Below are 20,217 nucleotides of genomic sequence, written 5' to 3'. Positions count from 1 at the left end.
ACAAAACACTTTATTTACATGTTTGTGGGCAGGTCCAAGAAGGAGGCAGAGTCCAAATCTCTGCCAATCACATTATTGCATCTGACCCAGACACGCCCAGAAAGGACCTGCTGGTGTGGCTGATCACTCCACCTAAATACGGCTTCATTGAGAACACCAAACAAGGCATGTTGCATACTACTAAGCTTGTGGGCATGTTAACTTTCTTTTCCCAGTCATTCAGTGTAAAAGGTTTTGGTATCTCCGACAACCGCTTATTTTATTCATGAGCAAAGCACTGATTTGCTGTGATACAGATTTACAGATGTGCAAAATTCAGATTTTATTCAGTGCTCCTGTGTGAGTGGTGAAGATGAAAGGAGAAATGCAGATCAGGCTGGAACATAAACGCCAAACTGTACAAAATGTTGGTTTCATCCAAAGCACAGATGCAGTCTAATGTTTACTTTGATGTATATACTTTGAAAACACACAAGTTTATCGACTTGATTTTGGGTTTGTCATGGCCCTCTGAAGTTGGAAGCTGTTTATCCTGTTCTTGCCTGGCAACTGACATTCAGACAATCTCTTGTGTTTTTTAAGGCAGTATTGTTGTTGTTTTGTTCTAACATTAATGACCTTGTCATTTTGTTTACTGATGTGATTCCTCTGTGTCCTTCAGTGGGAACGATCGGTGGATCTCGTGTGATTAGCCCTGACATCCCCTTTACTATAGAAGATCTCACCTCAGACCATATATTCTATGTCCAAAATGTCCACCAGTCCAACATCCACCAGGATGTCTTCAGCTTTTACATAAGTGATGGATCAAGCCAAACAGAGGCGTTTGATGTCACTATAGACATTCAGGTATTGTTATACAAACACGTTTTCTATTCTGGGTGTAAATCTGCCAATTAGACTTTTATCTTTCAAAATTTTTTAGCTTCTATTTCTGGAAATCCTGCATTTCTGTAGCACAGTGCACAATTTCAATACATATGTATTGTATGTGTATGCATTACATCCAGTATCCAAATCCAACTTGCATCATACTATATAGGGCGGTTTTCCGGACATTGTTTAGATTAATCCAGGACTAGGCCTTAGTTATATTTGGGCATTTAAGTAGTTTTTACAAACATACCTTTCAAAAAACAATACTGGTGTACATCCTCAGACAAAACAATGCATTGCACTGTTGTATGTTAAGGTCAGTGCAGGGTGTTTTCAAATCAATGCAGCTCAAACATACATTTTAGTCTGGGACAAGTGGCACTTTTCATTGCATAGTACCCCACTGTTTGATTTTTGGTATTTGATATTTTCTTGGGTGCAGTATGTAGTACTCAATACTTTTGTTAGTATCACCTCAGTCGGGGTTCCAAGCGACCCGAGCTGATACCATAACGTGACACGAAAACACTGTAGATCACTCTGAAAGAATCGTCATTATCAGCGTCATCACTTTAATGTTAAAGATAAGCTTTACCTTCATGCTAGCTTGCTCTGTCTCGAGCAAAAATGTTCCCAAACTTCCTTTTAGCGATGATAAATATCCACAGCTTGAGAATCAGGAACACCATACCAATTTTTTTCCAGATTTGCCGTTTGTGGTGGCACATTTGCGACGTGCACGTTCGCGTATATGCTTAACTGCAACTTAAATGAGGCTCAGCGGAGCGCTTCGACTGGTGTTAACTGCCATGTGAGACAGAGGTAGTGATAAACGCGATGTGCAAACATCTGTTTGTGGTGGTCAATTTTAATTTTGTGGCGATAAATGAACATATAGGAATGTACAATGACGCTCTCACTTGTATGATGTCACAGCAGTAGGCAGCGCAAATATAATGACACGCCTATAATCCCTCTCACCCTGAAGTGTTACTAAACTTGATGGAAAGCTAACCAAGTCAAAGTTAGGTGAGCTGACCCAACCTGACCCAAACCAAATCGTGGGGTACTATGCGATGGAAAAGCGCCATAGGATAAGCCCTGTCTTGGAAACCGGCCCATATTGTCATATCTACAGTAGTGTCTTCTGTCCTTCCATTGTCCTTAAAATCTAAATTAATCCCAATTTACAAGATTTGTAATTTCAGTACCTTGCAAATGAACAATTGTTCCCAATGTCAGATATGTAAGGTAAGATGTTATTTAATGTTCTTTGCAGCAAACCAAGGAGGAGAGAGTCCCTATCATCTCAGTTAACAATTTCCAGGTGGAGGAGAACTCGGGTGTGGTCATCACTAACTCCTCTCTGAATGTGCTGGACCAGGACACTCCTGAGAATGAACTTGTACTTACCATCATTAAGAAGCCTTCATACGGTCAGTCTCTCTCTCTCTCTCTGTCTCTCTCTCTCTCTCTCTCTCAGTCTGTCGCTCACTCACGGGCAGCCTTCAGCAAACATCCATTATATGCCACATTACAGTTCCATCTGCTCCCGTATGACTGATTGATGGGTTTGTCATTGTGGCTGAGCCCTTGACTAGTGAGCCAGTGTAAAGGCCACGGCCCACAGGGCTTCATTGGTTAAGCTTTTATAGATGGAAGATGTTCATAGCAGCTCTCTTGAGTTTTATGCGGAGTCGGATGTGAGAAATGAAACTGACAGATCTAAAATACAGACTAGCTTGAGACTGTCGGTTCCCTTCAACAGAAAATGACACTGGGTGATCATTAGAGGTCAAGCGTACATTTTATAAAATCTAAGCGATGCAGGAAAAAGTGAAAATGAACTTTTCTGTCGTGTGTGTGGGTTAACTTTGCGGCAGTTAAATATACTGTATAGTTAATAAATATAATACCTTTATTACAATACTTCTTTAAGGATTATGTTTAGGATTAATCTGGAATATTTGTACTTTTCTTTATTTATGCGTATTTTCTAATAGCTAAGTATTTTAAATGTATAGCCATTTGTATCCCCACAGGGAAGCTACGCAGAAGGCAGTTTTACTCTCAGCCTTTAGAGAATGGCAAGATTCTGCAGCAGGGATCCACCTTCACCTACCAGGATGTTCTGGATGAGCTGCTGGTCTACACACCAGACACTCATGGTTCTGGGACAGATGAGATCCAGTTTTCAGTAACAGACGGCACATACACAGAGACGGGGCGACTGGAGATCAGCATGGACATTAGCAGAAGAGAAGGCCCTAGAGTCACTATTAACAGAGGACTACAGATTGCAGCAGGTCAATACAGCTACATTACAGAAAAAAACAGCCTGTAGATAGATGACTGATGGTTGACCCATATTGCAATCTGTCCACATAAAGTTAGTTTTAATGAAATTTGACCTAATGTAGAAATTAGCACCAACTATCCGATTCACAATGTTACATTTCCTTTGGTGTGTAAGTGAATATTCCAGAAATTTAATTTTGCAGAAACTCCAGGATTACCCCCCCCCCCAAAAAAAATGCTGCATTTTCATTCTGGGCTCATTTTACTTGTATGCATTTGTCTGACACCTTAATCCAAAGCAATTTAAAGTCCTTTAATCTTAAAATTTGTATCAGTACTGTATGTATCATCATGGGGATTTATTTTTCAGCAGTCTGGATTCTATCATTTACTTTAGCACATAATTTGCACATTACACATTTATTACGATGCACCACCTGTTTAAAATAGATTATGTTGAATACATTAAGTTGAAGTTGAATGTCTAATGTAATTTCTGTATCTCAGCAGGTTCCTCATCAAAGATCACAGAGCAGCATTTGAAAGGTACAGACATAGACTCAGATAACCTGAAGCTGCGGTTCACCCTCACCAAAGACACTAGCGTGGGCTCTCTGCTGCTCAACACCGGCAGAAACAAGGCTCAGATATCTGTTAAAGGACCTGTCACCAGCTTCACTCAGGGTGACATCAACAAAGGTTTTCCCTCAGTTGATCTCTCTCATTAATAATCATCCATAGCGAATTTGTGAGCAGAGCTGTATTGTCTCATGTGGTTTCGTGTCTCGTCTTTCAGGCAATGTGGAATACGTTCATGAAAAGGAAGGAGGTGGCGGAAGTTTCTCTTTCAAGTTCAACCTGGAGGATCCTGAGGGAAACCGAGTCATTGACCAGTCTTTCTTCATCAGCGTTCTGGGTGAGCTAGAAAGTTATTTTGGGACAGAGATGTTCAGGAGTTTTAGAAGAACATTTTTAATTTAAATCTCTCTCTCTCTCTCTCTCTCTCTCTCTCAGAGGACAGACTTCCTCCCACGGTGGTGGTTAATAAGGGTTTGGTTTTGGACGAGAACACATTAAAGAAAATTACGACACAACAGCTCTCCTCTACCGATCAGGACAGTGAACCTGACGAACTTGTTTACAGAATCACCAAACAACCCCAGCTTGGTCATATAGAACATTCCAGCAAGCCAGGTACACACAAAAATAGACATATGCTTCCTAGTACTTTCAGATTGCTTGCTTGTATTGGGCCGATCCATACAACACACAGCCTGTATTCATAAATCTGGGACCTATTAAAAGGACAAAAAATATACTAATTTTCTAGCTCCCTTAAAGTTAAACATTTGATTTTTACCATTTTGGAATCCATTCAGCTGATCTCCGGATCTGGCGCTACCACTTTTAGCATAGCTTAGCACAATCCATTAAATCTGATTAGACCATTAGCATCGCGCTAAAAATAACCAAAGAGTTTCAATATTTAAAACTTGACTCTTCTGTAGTTACATTGTGTACTAAGACAGATGGAAAATCAAAAGTTGCGATTTTCTATCCCAATATGGCTATGAACTATACTCTCATTCTGCCGTAATAATCAAGGACTTTGTAGCTGTAACATAGCTGCAGCAGGCGTAGTGATATTACGCACTGCCTGAAAATAGTCCCCTGCCATTGAAAGTTTCTAAGGGGACTATTTTCGTCTGCTGTGCAATATCATTACGCCTCCTTAAGCCTGGTTGCAGCGGCAAAGTCCTTGATTATTCCGCTGCAAAGTTATTTATTATTAAAAATCAAATGTTTAACTCTTGGGGAGCTGGAAAATGAGAATATTTAAAAAAAAAAGTGGAATGTGCCTTTAAATACAGGTACAGTACATACCTCTGGCTTTCTTAAAACAAATGCACACAGTTACTACAGCATTATTGCTATTTACAACTGTATAGATTTACTCTATAGAGCCATGGGAGATGTTAATGTGTATTTGTTTATAGCCTGCAGTCCTGGTGCTCTGTGGGGTATTCAGCAAAGCAGTAGATTTATAAATGTTGGCCACAATTGAACAGTGCTTGTGTAGGGTTCTCTTGGAAGATATATAGCATGTTTAGGCTTGCTATCTCCAGCAGATGCATAAGATAACTAAGAACAAACTGTTTTCTTTAGGAAAACAATAAAATGTCTCACTTTATTAGAACAAATGTGAGATAATTCATTCAGATGAATTCACTGGTTACAGATGACAAAAATAATATTCAACATGGTGACAGTGTTTGTCCACCGCTATTTATTGTGTGTATGAGGAGGGTGACGTTGTCACATTTTCAGGCTTTTGCTTACTGTCTTTACTTGCTTGCTTACATCCATCTGGTGTTAAAACATATACATTTTAATGTCATAGACATACACATTTTCCTCGAGCCTTGGCATATTATTTTGACTGTACATAAATATTTTCGGATTAACAGATATCTTAAAATCCTACTGTGAGGAAAATCATGTTTTCTTCTTTATATATCTATGTTGTGTTTTTAATATTTTTTAAGATAAGAAATGTGCATTTTCATCATTCAACACCATTGCTGAGTATTTTTTCCATAAAATTGAAGACAGTCTCATTCCAGCCGTTAAAATCATCTTGGTTTCTAACGTCACAAACTTGTTACCAATAACATTAATAAAGTTGAACGCGTGGATCAGTAGTTTGAGTTATAGATGTTAGTAATGGTTGCCGCATGGACTTGGCGCTGAAATGATTGCAGCACAGTGCTTCTCAAAAATGAATGGTGAGTGCTGTAATGTGCCGCATGTAGCATCTATTTACATTTATATCTGTGGTCCAAGGTGGTGTGAAATAGTGGAGGCGGGGACTAATTTGCATATTCATATCTATGGTCAGAGCTGTTTGATTGAGTAGAGGCAGGGATTCTTGCATATTCACAGTGTATTCTGAATGAGGCAAGGGTGTAGAGTTACATTCAAGCTGTTTAAAAGCATGAAGAAATTACTGTGACAGTGAAAACTTTTATATATGCTATTATGATGCACAAAGATGAGTTTTAACTGATAAAATTCTTGACTACTGGGAGACTTTAAAGGAACACTTCACTTTTTTTGAAAATAGGCCTATTTTCCCGCCCCCCTCTACAGTACATTCACACGAGGCGAAAGCGTTAACACTTGATAGAAGGCTTGTCTGAAGCATGCCCAACAGCCAATCACAGTGGCCGCAACCTATGCTTCGGTCTTCAATAAACGTAATTGGCTGGCTCTGCCTAGCTTTGCCGCTTGAAAAGTTGAGAACTGTTCAACTTCTGCCGCAAGCAACGGCACTGACACGGCACAGACGGATCCACAATTCAGTTCGGCAACGCATGATGTCACCCATTTAAAGTGAATGTGTGTTAACGCATTAACACTTACGCCCCGTGTAAATGCACAGCTAGAGTTAAAAAATTTATGTTTACTGTTTTGGAATCCATTCAGCCGATCTCCGGGTTTGGTGGTACCACTTTTAGCATAGCTTAGCATAATTCATTAAATCAGATTAGACCATTAGCATAACACTTAAAAATGACCAAATTCGATATTTTTCCTATTTACAACTTCTGTAAAAAACTCTTCTGTAGTTACATCGTGTACTAAGAACGACGGAAAATTAAAAGTTGCGATTTTCTAGGCCGGTTTGGTATTACAAAGTGCCTGAAAATAGTCCCTAGCTATTAAAGGTCATCAAGGGGACTATTTTTGTGCACTGCGTAATATCATTGCACCTGCTGCACCCATGGTACGGCAGCAAAGTCCTTGATTATTACGCCAGAATAAGAGTATAGTTCCTAGCCATATCGACCTAGAAAATGGCAACTTTTAATTTTCCGTTGGTCTTAGTACATGATGTAACTACAGAAGAGTTTTAAATAGGAAAAATATCAAAATATTGAATTTGGTTATTTTTGAGTGCAATGCTAATGGTCTAATCAGATTCAATGAATCATAAGCTATGCTAAAAGTGCCAGTGCCAGACCCGGAGATCGGCTAAATGGATTCCAAAACGGTTGAACTTAAATGTTTAACTCTAGGGGAGCTGTAAAATAAGCCTATTTTCAAAAAAGTGGAGTGTCCCTTTAAGTGCTTTGCATTTTTAACATTAAGCTACAAATCCAATGGAAAATGTGTATCTGTGTAATGCACAAGAAACTGAATGCAGGAGAAATTTAATCATTCATCTATCTTTCACAAATATATATCCATTCCAGTACTGGAACATGGTATTAGTGGATATGAGTCTAATACGGAGCTATTACAGAACACAGTTCTGTGTCCATTAAACAGAAGGATTTCCTATTATGAGGAACAATTGGCTACCATAATTATGTTTCATATCTGAACAAACATTTGTTTAGGTAAAGACAAACGAGTCAGTAGATCAAGCTCTCTGTTAGGATTTCATGTGCAGTGTTTACTTGAGTGAAGATCAGTTTTCATTTTCCTCTGTCTGACCAACATCAGCCGCTTCATTTGACTCTATGATATTGCACTCGATAAAATGTCTAGGTCATGTTTTATTCATCCTTTTCAGTTGATCTGTAGGATATTTATAATGGTGGCGAGTGATTTTAAATTATAATTTAATACTTAGTGCAGACTGGAAAGTGGGATGCTTGTCACCGGGGAGTTTGACTGTGGTCTGATGCTGTTACAGGAACACGCATCAGTACGTTCACCCAAGCTGACCTCTCCTCCCGCAACATTCAGTATGTCCACACCAGTGAAGAAGAGATCCATTCTGATGACTTCACTTACACTGTGTCTGATGGAGCCAATGAGGTACTTTCATAAACATCAAAAACATCAAACACCTGCTCTTTATTCGTCACACCAACTAATATGAATAAAAACAACAGATGTACATAAGTAAAAAAATGTGAATACATAATCATGCATGATATGAATTAAAAATGTAAAGCTCTTGCCTGCCATCTTCGTTTTTAACTCAAAGTGAGTTGAGTGCGTCATTTTGTGCGACTACGACCTGTTTAATTCAGTACATTATTATTTTTTTAAATCGACTTAAACTAAAAAATTTACTCGCATTACTTAAAAAAAACCCATTAAATACATAAATGTTAATGTGTTCATTTATAAAGTGCGTTATTTATTCTTTACTTAAGAAATGTAATATTATAACTTAATGCATGTTACTTGTAACGCATTACCGCCAACACTGCTGACTACTATATTGCATGTGTGCTGCTACAAATTGAGCGTATAGTTTGTTTAGCAGTTCCTTAGAATTTAAACTTTTTTAAATCTTGATGGCAGCGTTTAATTTGTAAAGTTGTAAGCGTAATTCATCTCGGGAATATCATGTAAACATGTCAACTTCTTATGTCCTTACATACTGGAAATCATCTGTTGTTAAAACAGTGACACCTCGAAATGCGAAGAACCTACAGTCAAAAAGCGAACTCGACAGAGCTCGCGCTAAAAACATAGTTCATATCAGCAGGGTTCTTCAACATCTTAAGGGATTAAATACAGGAGCAATGATGGCTTTTTCCTTTGAACTAGCAAGATATCAGCAATGTGACTTACGTTAAAATATATAAATTTTTTCATTTAGTCAGAATAAATGTGACAGATATATTACTTGTTCATGACATTTTTCAGATATCTATGACTTTTATAACTGTTGTGTCGATGTATAATGACAGATCTGCTTTGATATGTTGATCACAGACATTATATTCATATGTGCAGAGTTGAAGGGCGAAGCACAATACAGAAAATTAAGCCGCAAATAACTGCAATTTTATGTTTCAAACAGAGATGGCGATAGAGAGGCAAAAGTTACAGATTGCAGCTTTATTGATTATACTAAAGTATTTATTCTTTTTAAATTCATGTTATTATTTTGCATTAACAGTTTTAAACTTACTGTAAATTCTCAATCTGTACAATATTTTAAATAGAAATCATAAAAATAGACCTTATAATAAGTGATATTATGTTGTTACAGACGTACACTGACATCTTTGCACCATTACAATTTGTATTTTATTACAACAGTGCGTTCTTTGTCACTGCCTAACTCCTTCTCTGTTGCCTGCTCTGATTAAGTTTGGTTTGGAGAGACGCTTTGAATTGCAAGAAATAAGGAAGTCATTTCTTATTAAAGAATTTATAAACAAGCAGGAATAATTGTGCTAATTCTTTAGTTTACCACAGTAATTTCCCACACATTACCAACTTTGATGGCTCTAATAGAAACACATACATTCCACACATTCAGAACGCACACAATTCTTCCCTTAGTAAATTCAATCGTGCCTCTCCCTTTCCTCTTTTTTCCGCAACTCCTTTCTTTTCATTACTAACACATACACGGCCACACACACACACACTAATTGGGGCCGAAAGTGCTTGAACAAACACAAGCTGGCCAGTGAGGGTGTAAAAAGAGATTAGCATACCGGAGCATTGAAGTAGTCAACAATGAGATATTCCCTTAGTGGGAAAACTCTACTCCTCTACTATTTGAATGTAAAATCGTTTGCAAATACACACAAACCATGGCTTAATTTTTAATAGTCCCTTAGTCGGACTACCATAAAATGGTAAATCCAATAAGCACTTTTATAAGGGATTAGTTATTGTGTTGTGTGTCTATTTGACTAAAGATCCCAATGGTTGTAAACCGTTTTTCTTTATGGTTTCTCTGTTTCTCTGCAATTACCGTAACTGTGATTTGGATAATTGCAGAAATCAAATTAGTGAGAAATTAGATTTTATAATGAAGAACATTTGAGCGCAAATATAAACTGACTTCATTTCCAAGCGCTGTATCCTCCTTATTCCAAATAAACAGTAATGCCAGTTTCATTTTATTTTTATGGCTCAAATAAAATACATGTGATGTATGTACCCTCCAGATATCACAGACGTTCTACATCACAATCCGGCCGGTGGACGACTCTCTGCCCGTGCTGCAGGTGCCAGGGATGAGAGTGCAGGAGGGAGTGAGGAAGACGATCACTGAGTTTGAACTGAAGGCCACAGATGCTGATACAGAGGTATTGTTGAGATGGACCAGCTGCATGTTTACCCAGGCTGTGCTTGCAATTAACCTGTGGTGGTGCTTTATTTATTCTTTAAAAAGGAGGACTGTGTGTTTAATATGTAATGGGTTTCTGTGCAAATTTATATTGAAGTATGTGTGGGATATGGGGTGGAAGCAGAGCAAGGATTTTTATGTTTTTTTTTCAATACCTCTCCATCATTGTCAAATCCTTTAACCAAACTGCAATTATATTTATATCAGAAACAGGGTGCTTCTCACAAAATCCAGACTTATGCGGCTTTCACATAGGACGCGGTGTGCACTGCGCTCGCCACTGGGTCCCGCGCAGCCAAGCGATTTGTGCTGTGATGGCCAGACCAAAGTAGGCGGGGTTTTCAATAAATTACTACAGTGTTTATATTTGCGTTAAATAGTCGATGAGGAAAAAAGAGACTGAGGTTGCCCGTCTCCATTTCACGTAACTTTAAGCTGCTTACCTACAACAAGCTACTTGACTTAAAACACACCTGACATGCCAACTTGAATTGCTACGTGTTTCCATGACACGGCTTTCCTTCCGATGTCTCTGTAGGAGCATAAACTTTTTTATTGTAAAGGTCTGGGAATTCCGAGTATAAGCTTTTCGTCCATTTTGCTTGTTTGGATGCCTCGTTTCTATTGGTTAAACTATTTTGAACTTTGACCGCTGCGCTTGCGCTTTGGTCGACACAACAAAAAACCGCCCTCGCGCGGCGCAAGCCATTGAAATGAATTGGTTTCATAGCGCAGCGCACACCGCATCCTATGTGAAAGCCGCATTAGGAGGTGTCCAGAATTACATTTTTTTTTTTGCACATATAAGATTAAGGTCTCAACTTACTATAACCTTTATTTTTAGAGGATTTAAAAAATATTTCCTAGAATTAGAATAGAATAGAATAGAATTATTTACATTTTTTAGATTATCATTATCAAAAATGATCATTACCGTAACATGATATTACATTAATTTACAAACTCATGTTTCGGTAATGAGAACTAAAAAGTTGTCTAGGTACTATGATGACAAACAAAATTCTGCTTACCTGGGAGGCATCTTGAGTGTCACATTCAGTTATGTCCCTTCCAACCTTTTTTTTTTTAATGTAAGTTCCTTGAGGGCTTTAACAATGATAGAAAATTGTTGCGGAGGATGAGAAAATTGGTCTGGGACACATGTATATTTCTTATTATTGTCTCTACATTTACCAATGATCAACAAATACCACGTTTTTACTGTATATTATAACATGCACTGAAGCTTTTTATTTTTAATATTTTTTAATTATAAATATTTCCATGTCAAAGAACCCAAATCCAGTCATGGACACGTTGCGGTAATGAAAATTTTCCCCTTAAATGTGAAAAAAAAAACTGGTTTGTATTATGTCATTTGAAATCATGTGCAAAATATTACATGCAGAGATTTTTGTAACTGCTTCTCATTTTGATACTCGTACGCTTCTTATTTTGATACTCTTACTTTGCATTTACTTTTTTTATCAAAATATTTCATGACACTTCATGAGTCTAATTTCGCAAGAATCACCCTTTAACTTTATGACATTTATTAAGATAACAAATGTAAAATATATGAAACTTTTCTTTTCCATACAAAGTTAACGTCACTCAAATGTGAACCATTTTTCAAAATTGTGAATTTGTATATGTTGTACTGTATTAATGCATCACCCTTGCAATTGTATGGAACCTTTGCAAACATCTGGAGCTAAACTGGAAAAATCTTGTTGCTATGGATCGAACTTAGAGCAGAGTTGGAGAATACTTTGAGCTCCATTTACATTCATTGTCTCCAACAGCTGACATCTGTCTAATCCGTTCATTTAATTTCCCACATCTGACTGACAGTCTCTCTCTTTCTTACTGTTAGGAGGACTCTGTTACATTCACCATAGTTCAGGCTCCTCGTCATGGTACCATTGAGCGCACCAGCAACGGTCAACATTACCGTCAGACAAACACCTTCACTATGGATGACGTCTATCAAAACCGCATCAGTTACAACCATGATGGCAGTAATTCCCTTAAAGACAGATTCACGTTCACTGTTGGTGATGGGACCAACATGTTCTTTATCATCGACGAGGGTGGAAAAGAGGTTGGTAGACTTAGCCTCCAAAATCCCACTTTAACCCCTTGGTCTGAGTGTGTGTGAGTTTGTGCATTGCTGATTTCTATTCGTGCATGGCTCATTTCTATACACTCAAATGAAAGACCTTAAAAAATTTAATCTATTGGACTAACATACAGTAGCAATTTATGCAATATGCCAATTTCCGTCTCTCTCTCCCTCATAATAACTCGATCTATCAGCGACTGCTTTTACTGCTTTAGCTGTGTCAGCTCACTGTCACTTTCCCTGGGAGGTAAATAGTCTCTCAGTGGACAGTGGAAATGGGAACCTCATCTTGTTGTAGGATGACAAAATAGCAGTACTGTGCCAGTATTTAATCTTGGAGGCTCTGAACAGCATTACTCAGCAGATCGCTCGACTTAACATATGAATTTAAATAGACTACCATACCATACTGTATGCAGGAGGATCAAACTGAGATTGAATTAATGTTGAATGCTGATGTATGAAATGTGGTTTATTTAAACTTACATTGAATGTATTAAATTGTCTCTTTTATTTCAGGTGGTGACCGCTGCTCCACAGAAGTTTAAAATAGACATTTTGCCTGTTGATGATGGAACCCCTCGAATTGTCACCAACTTGGGCCTGCAGTGGCTGGAGTACATGGAAAATAAGGTAGATAATGACTAGAGAGAGAAGCACAGCCCTGGATTAAGTCCATTTAGTCGTCCGCACTGAGATGTTGGCATCTGAACAGATGTTGGCGCACTTGCGCCACCTGCTGGGTTTATGTTGCGTAAGTTATTCACTACAGTCTGAATATCTTTATTACAGGCCACCAATCTCATATCCAAGAAAGAGCTTCTTACTGTTGATCCGGACACAGATGATGGACAGCTGACTTATGAAGTCACTACAGAACCTAAATACGGTTACCTGGAGAGTAAACTCAAACCTGGAAAACCCATCACCTCTTTCACACAAGGTATTTTTCACACTATATATCATACTGTATGGACTTTAAATTCCATCAAGTCAAGCACACCTTTCACAGTATCCTTGAATGTATTGTCTTGCAGCTGACATAAACCTGGGCCTTATCCGATACGTTCTGAATGAGAACAAAAATCAGGAGACCATGGATAACTTTAAGTTTCTTGTGAAGGACAGCAAACCGAATGTGGTCAGTGACAATGTGTTTCATATTCAGTGGTCTCTGATCAGCTTCGAGCACAAGAGGTGTGGATCAAATTTTGTTCTCAACCTTACATAGATAAGCAATTTCTTTAAGGTACAAAATAATTTATTTCCTAGTAAAACGTGTTTTTCTTTCTGCAGCTACAATGTGAGTGAAAAAGATGGAACGGTGGCAGTCACGGTGAAGAGAACCGGCAATCTAAACCAATATGCAATTGTGCTGTGCCGTACTGAACAGGACACTGCGACCTCCACATCTAGCATGGGCTCTCGACCTGGACAGCAGGACTATGTTGAATATGCAGGACAGGTATGCTGTAAGGTTGATCGGCCTGCCAAGTTGTAAATTAATTTATCCAATTCCTATAATTCACTTTCAATTATTTTTTGTTCACCAGGTTCAGTTTGATGAGAGAGAAGACACTAAAGTGTGCAACATAGTGATCAATGATGACCAGGTGTTTGAGAACATTGAGAGCTTCAACGTGGAACTGAGCATGCCGGTGTACGCCCTGCTGGGCTCAGTGACCCGAGCTAAAGTTAATATCAATGACACAGAGGATGAACCCACTTTGCAGTTTGATAAAAAGATCTACCACGTCAATGAGAGCAAGGGCTTCATCTTTGCTCCTGTTGAGAGAAAGGGTCAGTGTAATAAATCTTTTTAAGCATTTTATGCATGTGTTTTAAATACTACAGAAAATCATCATTACCATTCAGATACATAACCAGAAAATGATTTTACATGAAAATGAAATTATAATAGGACTACAAATCAGAAATGATTATTCTTTTTATCATAATCACCATGGTCACGATGTTAATGTAATCTGTGTTTCCTTTAGGTGACACCGGCAGCACAGTTTCAGCTTTGTGCTACACTGTGACTAAATCAGCCAAGGGCAGCAGCCTGCACGCTCTGGAGTCTGGATCCGACTATAAGACCCGCGGGATGAACAGTGAGAACCGTGTCATCTTTGGCCCGGGTGTGAGCATGTCCACCTGTGATGTGAAACTGATCGACGACAGTGAATATGAGCTCTCTGAAGAGTTTGAGCTGGTGCTGTCGGATGCCTCGGACAACGCGCGCATAGGGGGAGTCACAGTGGCTAAAGTTATCATAGATGGGCCAAATGATGCCTCCACTGTCTTCCTGGGTAACGGGTCTTTCACCTTCAGTGAAGATGCAGGTTGGTAGTTTCATGTTGTAGGTAATAAATATACGATTATTTGACACTGAAGTAATAATTTGTTGCTTTAGTTTTGATATGAGTAAGCTACAGTAACAAATCAGAAGCATTAATTTATTCATTACTATTTATTTATCTGAAAATCATAGTTATTTTAACATTAGGGAAAAGCGCAGATAGGGAGTGGTAATATCTGCGGGTTATTTACTAAAAAGGTGCAAATTAAGTAACACAGATGCAACAGGTGATTTCCATAATGATGACCAACGCAATCTACTAAGAGCAATGCAAATTAGTTCAGGGTCGCAAATGAGCAGAGTTGATGAGTTTAGCACCACGGACATCCCAGATAACGAAGCCATAGGACACTAAAATGTGAAGGTTTACAATAAGTTTTAAAACAACTGGTATTGTGTGACAACTTCTGGTGATTTCCTCCAGGAAATAAAAAAATTGATTGGCAAACAATATTTTTAAATATGTTCCCATGGCATTACAAATAAACTATTACATGTAAAAAAAATCCTCTGCCTTGTACCACACGCTCTCTGATGCCTCTTTTATCAGCTACAATTTTATCCATTTCAAGCACAAAATGATTTAAAGGGGTCATATTATGAGATTTTTTTAAGATGCCAAATGTTAAGTTTTAAGTAATGTTGTCCGTATGTTAAGTTTTAGCTTAAAATACCCCACATAAAATTAATTATAGCATGTTAAAACTGCCCAAACTGATCGCATTGATGGTTGTTTGTTGCAATTGAAACTCAATTGTGTCTTTCTCTGTGCATTAAATGGCAGTGCCGTGGTTGGATAGTGCAGATTAAGGGGCGGTATTATTGTAATTGGCCTTGCTACCTACCTCACAAAACAGGCGAAATCTGAACGACCTAATTTTTCAGAGAATAGCTTATCAAAACTAAATTACTGAGTTGTTCTTTTTCATGTTTTCTAGGTTGATAGAAGCACTGGGGACCCAATTATAGCACTTAAACATGAAAAAGTCTAATTTTTGACGTTAAAGGAACACGCCCACATTTTGGGAATTTAGCTTATTCACCGTATCCCCCAGAGTTAAATAAGTCCATACATAACTTTCTCATCTCTGTGCGTGCTGTTACTCTGTCTGACGCAGCGCCGCTAGCTTAGCTTAGCACAAAGACTGGAAGTGAATGGCTCCAGCTAGCAAACTTCTCCCAATAAGTGACAAAATAACATGAACATTTTCCTATTTATGTGTTGTGATTTGTATAGTCACACCGTATACAAATAACAAGGTCATATGAGACACAGCTAGCTATCTTTTAACAGTATACATACTGGGAACTATATTCTCTGAAGACGAAGCACTGCTACTTGGGCGGAGTGATTTGCACAACTCTGACCGAACTCTCTGCTCCTCACCAGGGGGCTTCTCGGGTGCTGCGAGCAAATCACTCCACACTAGTAGCAATGCTTCGCCTTCTGAGAATATAGTTCCCTGTATGTATAAGGTTAAAAGATGGCAGGGTCTCATATCACCTTGTTATTTGTATACGGTGTGGCTATTCAAATCACAACACATAAATAGGAAAATGTTTGCGTTATTTTGTCACTTATTGGGAGCAGATTGCTAGCTGGAGCCATTCACTTCTAGTCTTTGTGCTAAGCTAAGCTAGCGGGGCTGCGTCAGACACAGTTACAGCACTCACGGAGATGAGAAAGGTATGTATGGACTTATCTAACTCTGTGGGATACTGTGAATAAGCTAAATTCCCAAAATCTGGGCGTGTTCCTTTCAATAATGTCCTAAATGCCAGTATTATCACATATGCAAACATTAGTCAAGCGCGTTGCGAAACTCCTAGAAATGCATATGCAATAAGGTTAGTCACAAAAATAAAAAAACACACCTTTTCAGAGCTAATTATCATCTTTAGTAAATCCCGAAAGTTGTTGTGTAACTTTTACAAGGAACTCTTGACAGAAATGTAGTATAATATACATAACTAGATGTATAAAGTACTAGCGACCCAGACTTGAGTAAAAGTACAAGTGCTCTATCAAAAAAGTGACTTGAGTAGAAGTTGAAGTGCTCTTTAAGCACAGCACTTAAGTGGAAGTACTAAAGTATTAAACATGCTTTGTACTTAAGTATTGCAAGTAGTTTATTTTAAAATATACTACTCAAGTACTAAAAGAAAAAGTACAAGTATTGTGTAATGTAGTTATTAAAGAAAACAGTCAAAAGTTTGAATATAATATTGTTTATATTATTTCAAATGTTTAAGCTAAAGGACACTTACAATTCCTTTGGCTGTAGCAGGAGTACAAGGACATGAATGTTCAGATAATTCAGATTAATTTAACTGATATGGCGATAGAGAATTCAGAATTAATGAAATATTAGTCGATAAAATGGTAATAGGTAAAGGTACAAGGTGTTTCATTGAATTTAGGTTTCCTTCTTTCGCGCACACTCGCCCTTTCTTGCGCATTCTCTCTCTCTCTGTCTTTCTCGCGCACTTTGGTTCTCTCTTCGCTTCACATTTGTCAACAACCCTGGCTCATATTTGTGAGTGAGAGGTTGGGAGGGGTCGCCCTTTACTATCTCCAATTGGTTCAGACCACCATGTGACCATGATTCGTAACATTTGAGAGTAACGAGTAACTATGCAGCACATAAAAAATGTATTGGAGTAAAAGTGGAAGTAGGAGAAAAAAATAATACTTCAGTAGAGTACAGACACTGTCTTTTAGTACTTAAGTACAGTAGTGAAGTAGTTCTACTTCGTTACTATACATCTCTGATTATCAGTGAGGCGTAAAGACCTTACAAAATTGACACAACACATGAATTTATCTACATACATTGCAGGTCCCATTATATGGAAATAGCCATAAACGGACAAATTGTAGTTAATATGGCTGAACAGCCTGACAGCATTAGGTTATACCAAGAAGATTTTATTTAGAGTTAGATCACAAAGAAACAGATCCATATACTTAAACAACTACTTGTTGCCACTTTACAGTGTTGCCAGGGCTTTAGCAGTACAGTGCCCCCAACTAAAGCAACCTGCACCTACTGTAAATACAACTGATGTTCTGAAATATTCTTCCGTAGGCACCATTGAAATCCCTGTGCTGCGACAGGGCAGTGACCTTTCTTCCGTGACCTCTGTATGGTGTGCCACACGTCCTGCGGATCAGGATTCAGCAACCCCTGGTGTGGATTACATCCCTAGCTCCAAAAAGGTGGAGTTTAAGCCAGGCAAAACTGAGGAGGTAATAAAACTTTTAATCTTTTTCCCAAATAGTCTATTGCAAATGTTTACAGGTTAGAAGTTATATTTTTGCATTTGTTCGCAATTTTTTTTTAGACGTGCAGTTTAACTATAATGGATGACATCCAGAACCCTACAATCGAAGGGAAAGAATCCTTCATCGTATTCCTTAGCTCTCCCAACGGAGCTGTCCTTACCGAGCCATATGAAGCACCCGTCTACATCACGGACACCACCCAAGACAGTGTGTCATAATCCATGTGATTTAACAATCATGTACTAACAGTAGCATCATATGGAGTTACTTACAGAGTTAATGCTTTCTGCTTACAGTACCTAGCATGCAGTTTGAGAAGTTGGCGTATACAGTAAAGGAGAAAGATGGCGTCCTGCACATTCCCATTTTTAGGACAGGAGATCTTTCCTACAAGTCTTCTGTTCGCTGTTTCACACGCACAATGTCAGCTATGGTGATGGATGACTTTGAGGAGAGGAGAAACACAGATGACTTCAGAATCACATTTAATAAAGGGGAAAAGGTGCTGCTTCTTTTTTAACACGTTGTACTTTTTGACCAAAAGTTGAGTTTTAATTGATATTAAAATCTCTAACTTGTGATTTGAAGGTGAAAAACTGTACAGTATTGATCCAAGACGACTCAGTATTTGAGCCTGAAGAAGAGTTTCAGGTTCATCTCGGCAGCCCACAAGGTGACCACTGGATTGGAGCCATGATTGGAGTCAGTGACATTATAACTGTGACCATAACCAATGATGAAGATGGTGAGTAGTTTGCTTGTTTTTAACAGCAACTATACAACATTGAGTAGCACCCACAATATTAACAATAACCAGAAAATAAGGATACTCGTGATAGTCATGTATGTAGTTTTCTGTATATCCATTTGGATTAATGCGTCTGTTAATTACAAAAACGTAAAATAGTACATCATGCTTTTCAGCACCTACGATAGAGTTTGAACAAGCTTCTTTCCAAGTCCGTGAGCCCCCTGGCCCAGATGGAATCGAAGTTTTGAATATCAAGGTCATTCGTAAAGGAGACCTTGACCGTACCTCAAAGATCCGATGCAGCACAAGGGATGGATCTGCTCAGTCAGGTGTAGACTATAACCCCAAAAGTCGAGTACTCAAGTTTAGCCCTGGTAAGTCTTGTTTAACTTATATCTAACTTCTATTTTTACGGTCTTATTATGTTTTAATAATCTTCACTTCTTTTGTTGACAGGTGTGGACCATATCCTCTTTAAGGTAGAAATTCTGTCCAATGAGGACAGAGAGTGGCACGAGTCCTTCTCGCTGGTCCTTGGTCCTGACGACCCTGTTGAGGCGGTGCTTGGCGAGATTACCATGGCAACAGTGACTATCCTAGATCAGGAAGCGGCAGGAAGTCTCATCCTTCCAGCTCCACCTATTGTAAGCATCCTACAGTATATACAGCTATGTTTTCTCCCGCTATTACTGTTTTATTTTCATGAGCCTTTCTCATTACAATATCAGTCAAGCTTTTCATTGTTCCATAAATCTGTTTAATATAAAATTTTTGATAGATGCATAATGGACACTTGGTTTTCCTCAAAGGTGGTGTCACTGTCGGACTATGACTACGTCCAGGAGGTCACTAAAGAGGGCAGTAAGAAAACTCCATCTCCTGGATATCCTTTGGTCTGTGTGACACCTTGCGACCCACATTATCCCAAATACTCAGTCATGAAAGGACGCTGCGAAGAGGCAGGCATCAACCAGACATCCATCCACTTCGGCTGGGAGGTTGCAACTCCCACAGACACCAGCGGAGCCCGTTCACCCTTTGAGACGGTGACGGATAACACACCTTACACCACAATCAATCACATGGTCAGTATGATAGTAGCCTGTTGTCATCCGTTCAACTGTTAGATGTCTTAAAATAAATCCTTTACTCAAACCACCATTTTGCAATATTTTACTATGTTCTTACCTCAACTTAGACGAATTAATACATACCTATCGTTTTTGAATGCGTGCACTTTAAATCTTTGTACAGCTCCTCGTGAAAGTGTTAGCATTTAGCCTAGCCCCATTCATTCCTATGGCCCCAAACAAAAGTTTTATTTTGTGCCACCATACTTAGTCATGTAACTACTCATGTAACAGTCTTTAAATAGGGAAAACATGGAAGTGTTTGGTGGCTTCTA

General features: G+C 38.5%; 1 protein-coding gene across 1 annotated transcript in view; it reads left to right on the top strand.

Annotated features, from left to right (window-relative positions):
• Positions 1–20,217, top strand: part of fras1 (Fraser extracellular matrix complex subunit 1) — a 148,403-nt gene that overhangs the window by 115,934 nt on the left and 12,252 nt on the right. The window contains exons 41-63 of the mRNA XM_065267216.2: positions 33–165; positions 662–849; positions 2,156–2,312; positions 2,919–3,182; positions 3,685–3,873; positions 3,971–4,090; positions 4,189–4,368; positions 7,877–8,001; positions 10,107–10,247; positions 12,165–12,392; positions 12,933–13,046; positions 13,206–13,356; positions 13,451–13,610; positions 13,710–13,878; positions 13,967–14,213; positions 14,414–14,758; positions 17,865–18,025; positions 18,121–18,268; positions 18,358–18,563; positions 18,650–18,806; positions 18,986–19,186; positions 19,269–19,456; positions 19,622–19,897. Of these exons, the coding sequence (XP_065123288.2) occupies positions 33–165; positions 662–849; positions 2,156–2,312; positions 2,919–3,182; positions 3,685–3,873; positions 3,971–4,090; positions 4,189–4,368; positions 7,877–8,001; positions 10,107–10,247; positions 12,165–12,392; positions 12,933–13,046; positions 13,206–13,356; positions 13,451–13,610; positions 13,710–13,878; positions 13,967–14,213; positions 14,414–14,758; positions 17,865–18,025; positions 18,121–18,268; positions 18,358–18,563; positions 18,650–18,806; positions 18,986–19,186; positions 19,269–19,456; positions 19,622–19,897 (4,248 nt within the window). The remainder of the gene's footprint in view (positions 1–32; positions 166–661; positions 850–2,155; positions 2,313–2,918; positions 3,183–3,684; positions 3,874–3,970; positions 4,091–4,188; positions 4,369–7,876; positions 8,002–10,106; positions 10,248–12,164; positions 12,393–12,932; positions 13,047–13,205; positions 13,357–13,450; positions 13,611–13,709; positions 13,879–13,966; positions 14,214–14,413; positions 14,759–17,864; positions 18,026–18,120; positions 18,269–18,357; positions 18,564–18,649; positions 18,807–18,985; positions 19,187–19,268; positions 19,457–19,621; positions 19,898–20,217) is intronic.

The sequence above is a fragment of the Paramisgurnus dabryanus genome, chromosome 5 (assembly GCF_030506205.2).
Source record: "Paramisgurnus dabryanus chromosome 5, PD_genome_1.1, whole genome shotgun sequence".
Classification (NCBI taxonomy): Eukaryota; Metazoa; Chordata; class Actinopteri; order Cypriniformes; family Cobitidae; genus Paramisgurnus; species Paramisgurnus dabryanus.
Note: the sequence above shows the minus strand (reverse complement) of the source record. Positions and strands in the feature narration are given on the sequence as shown.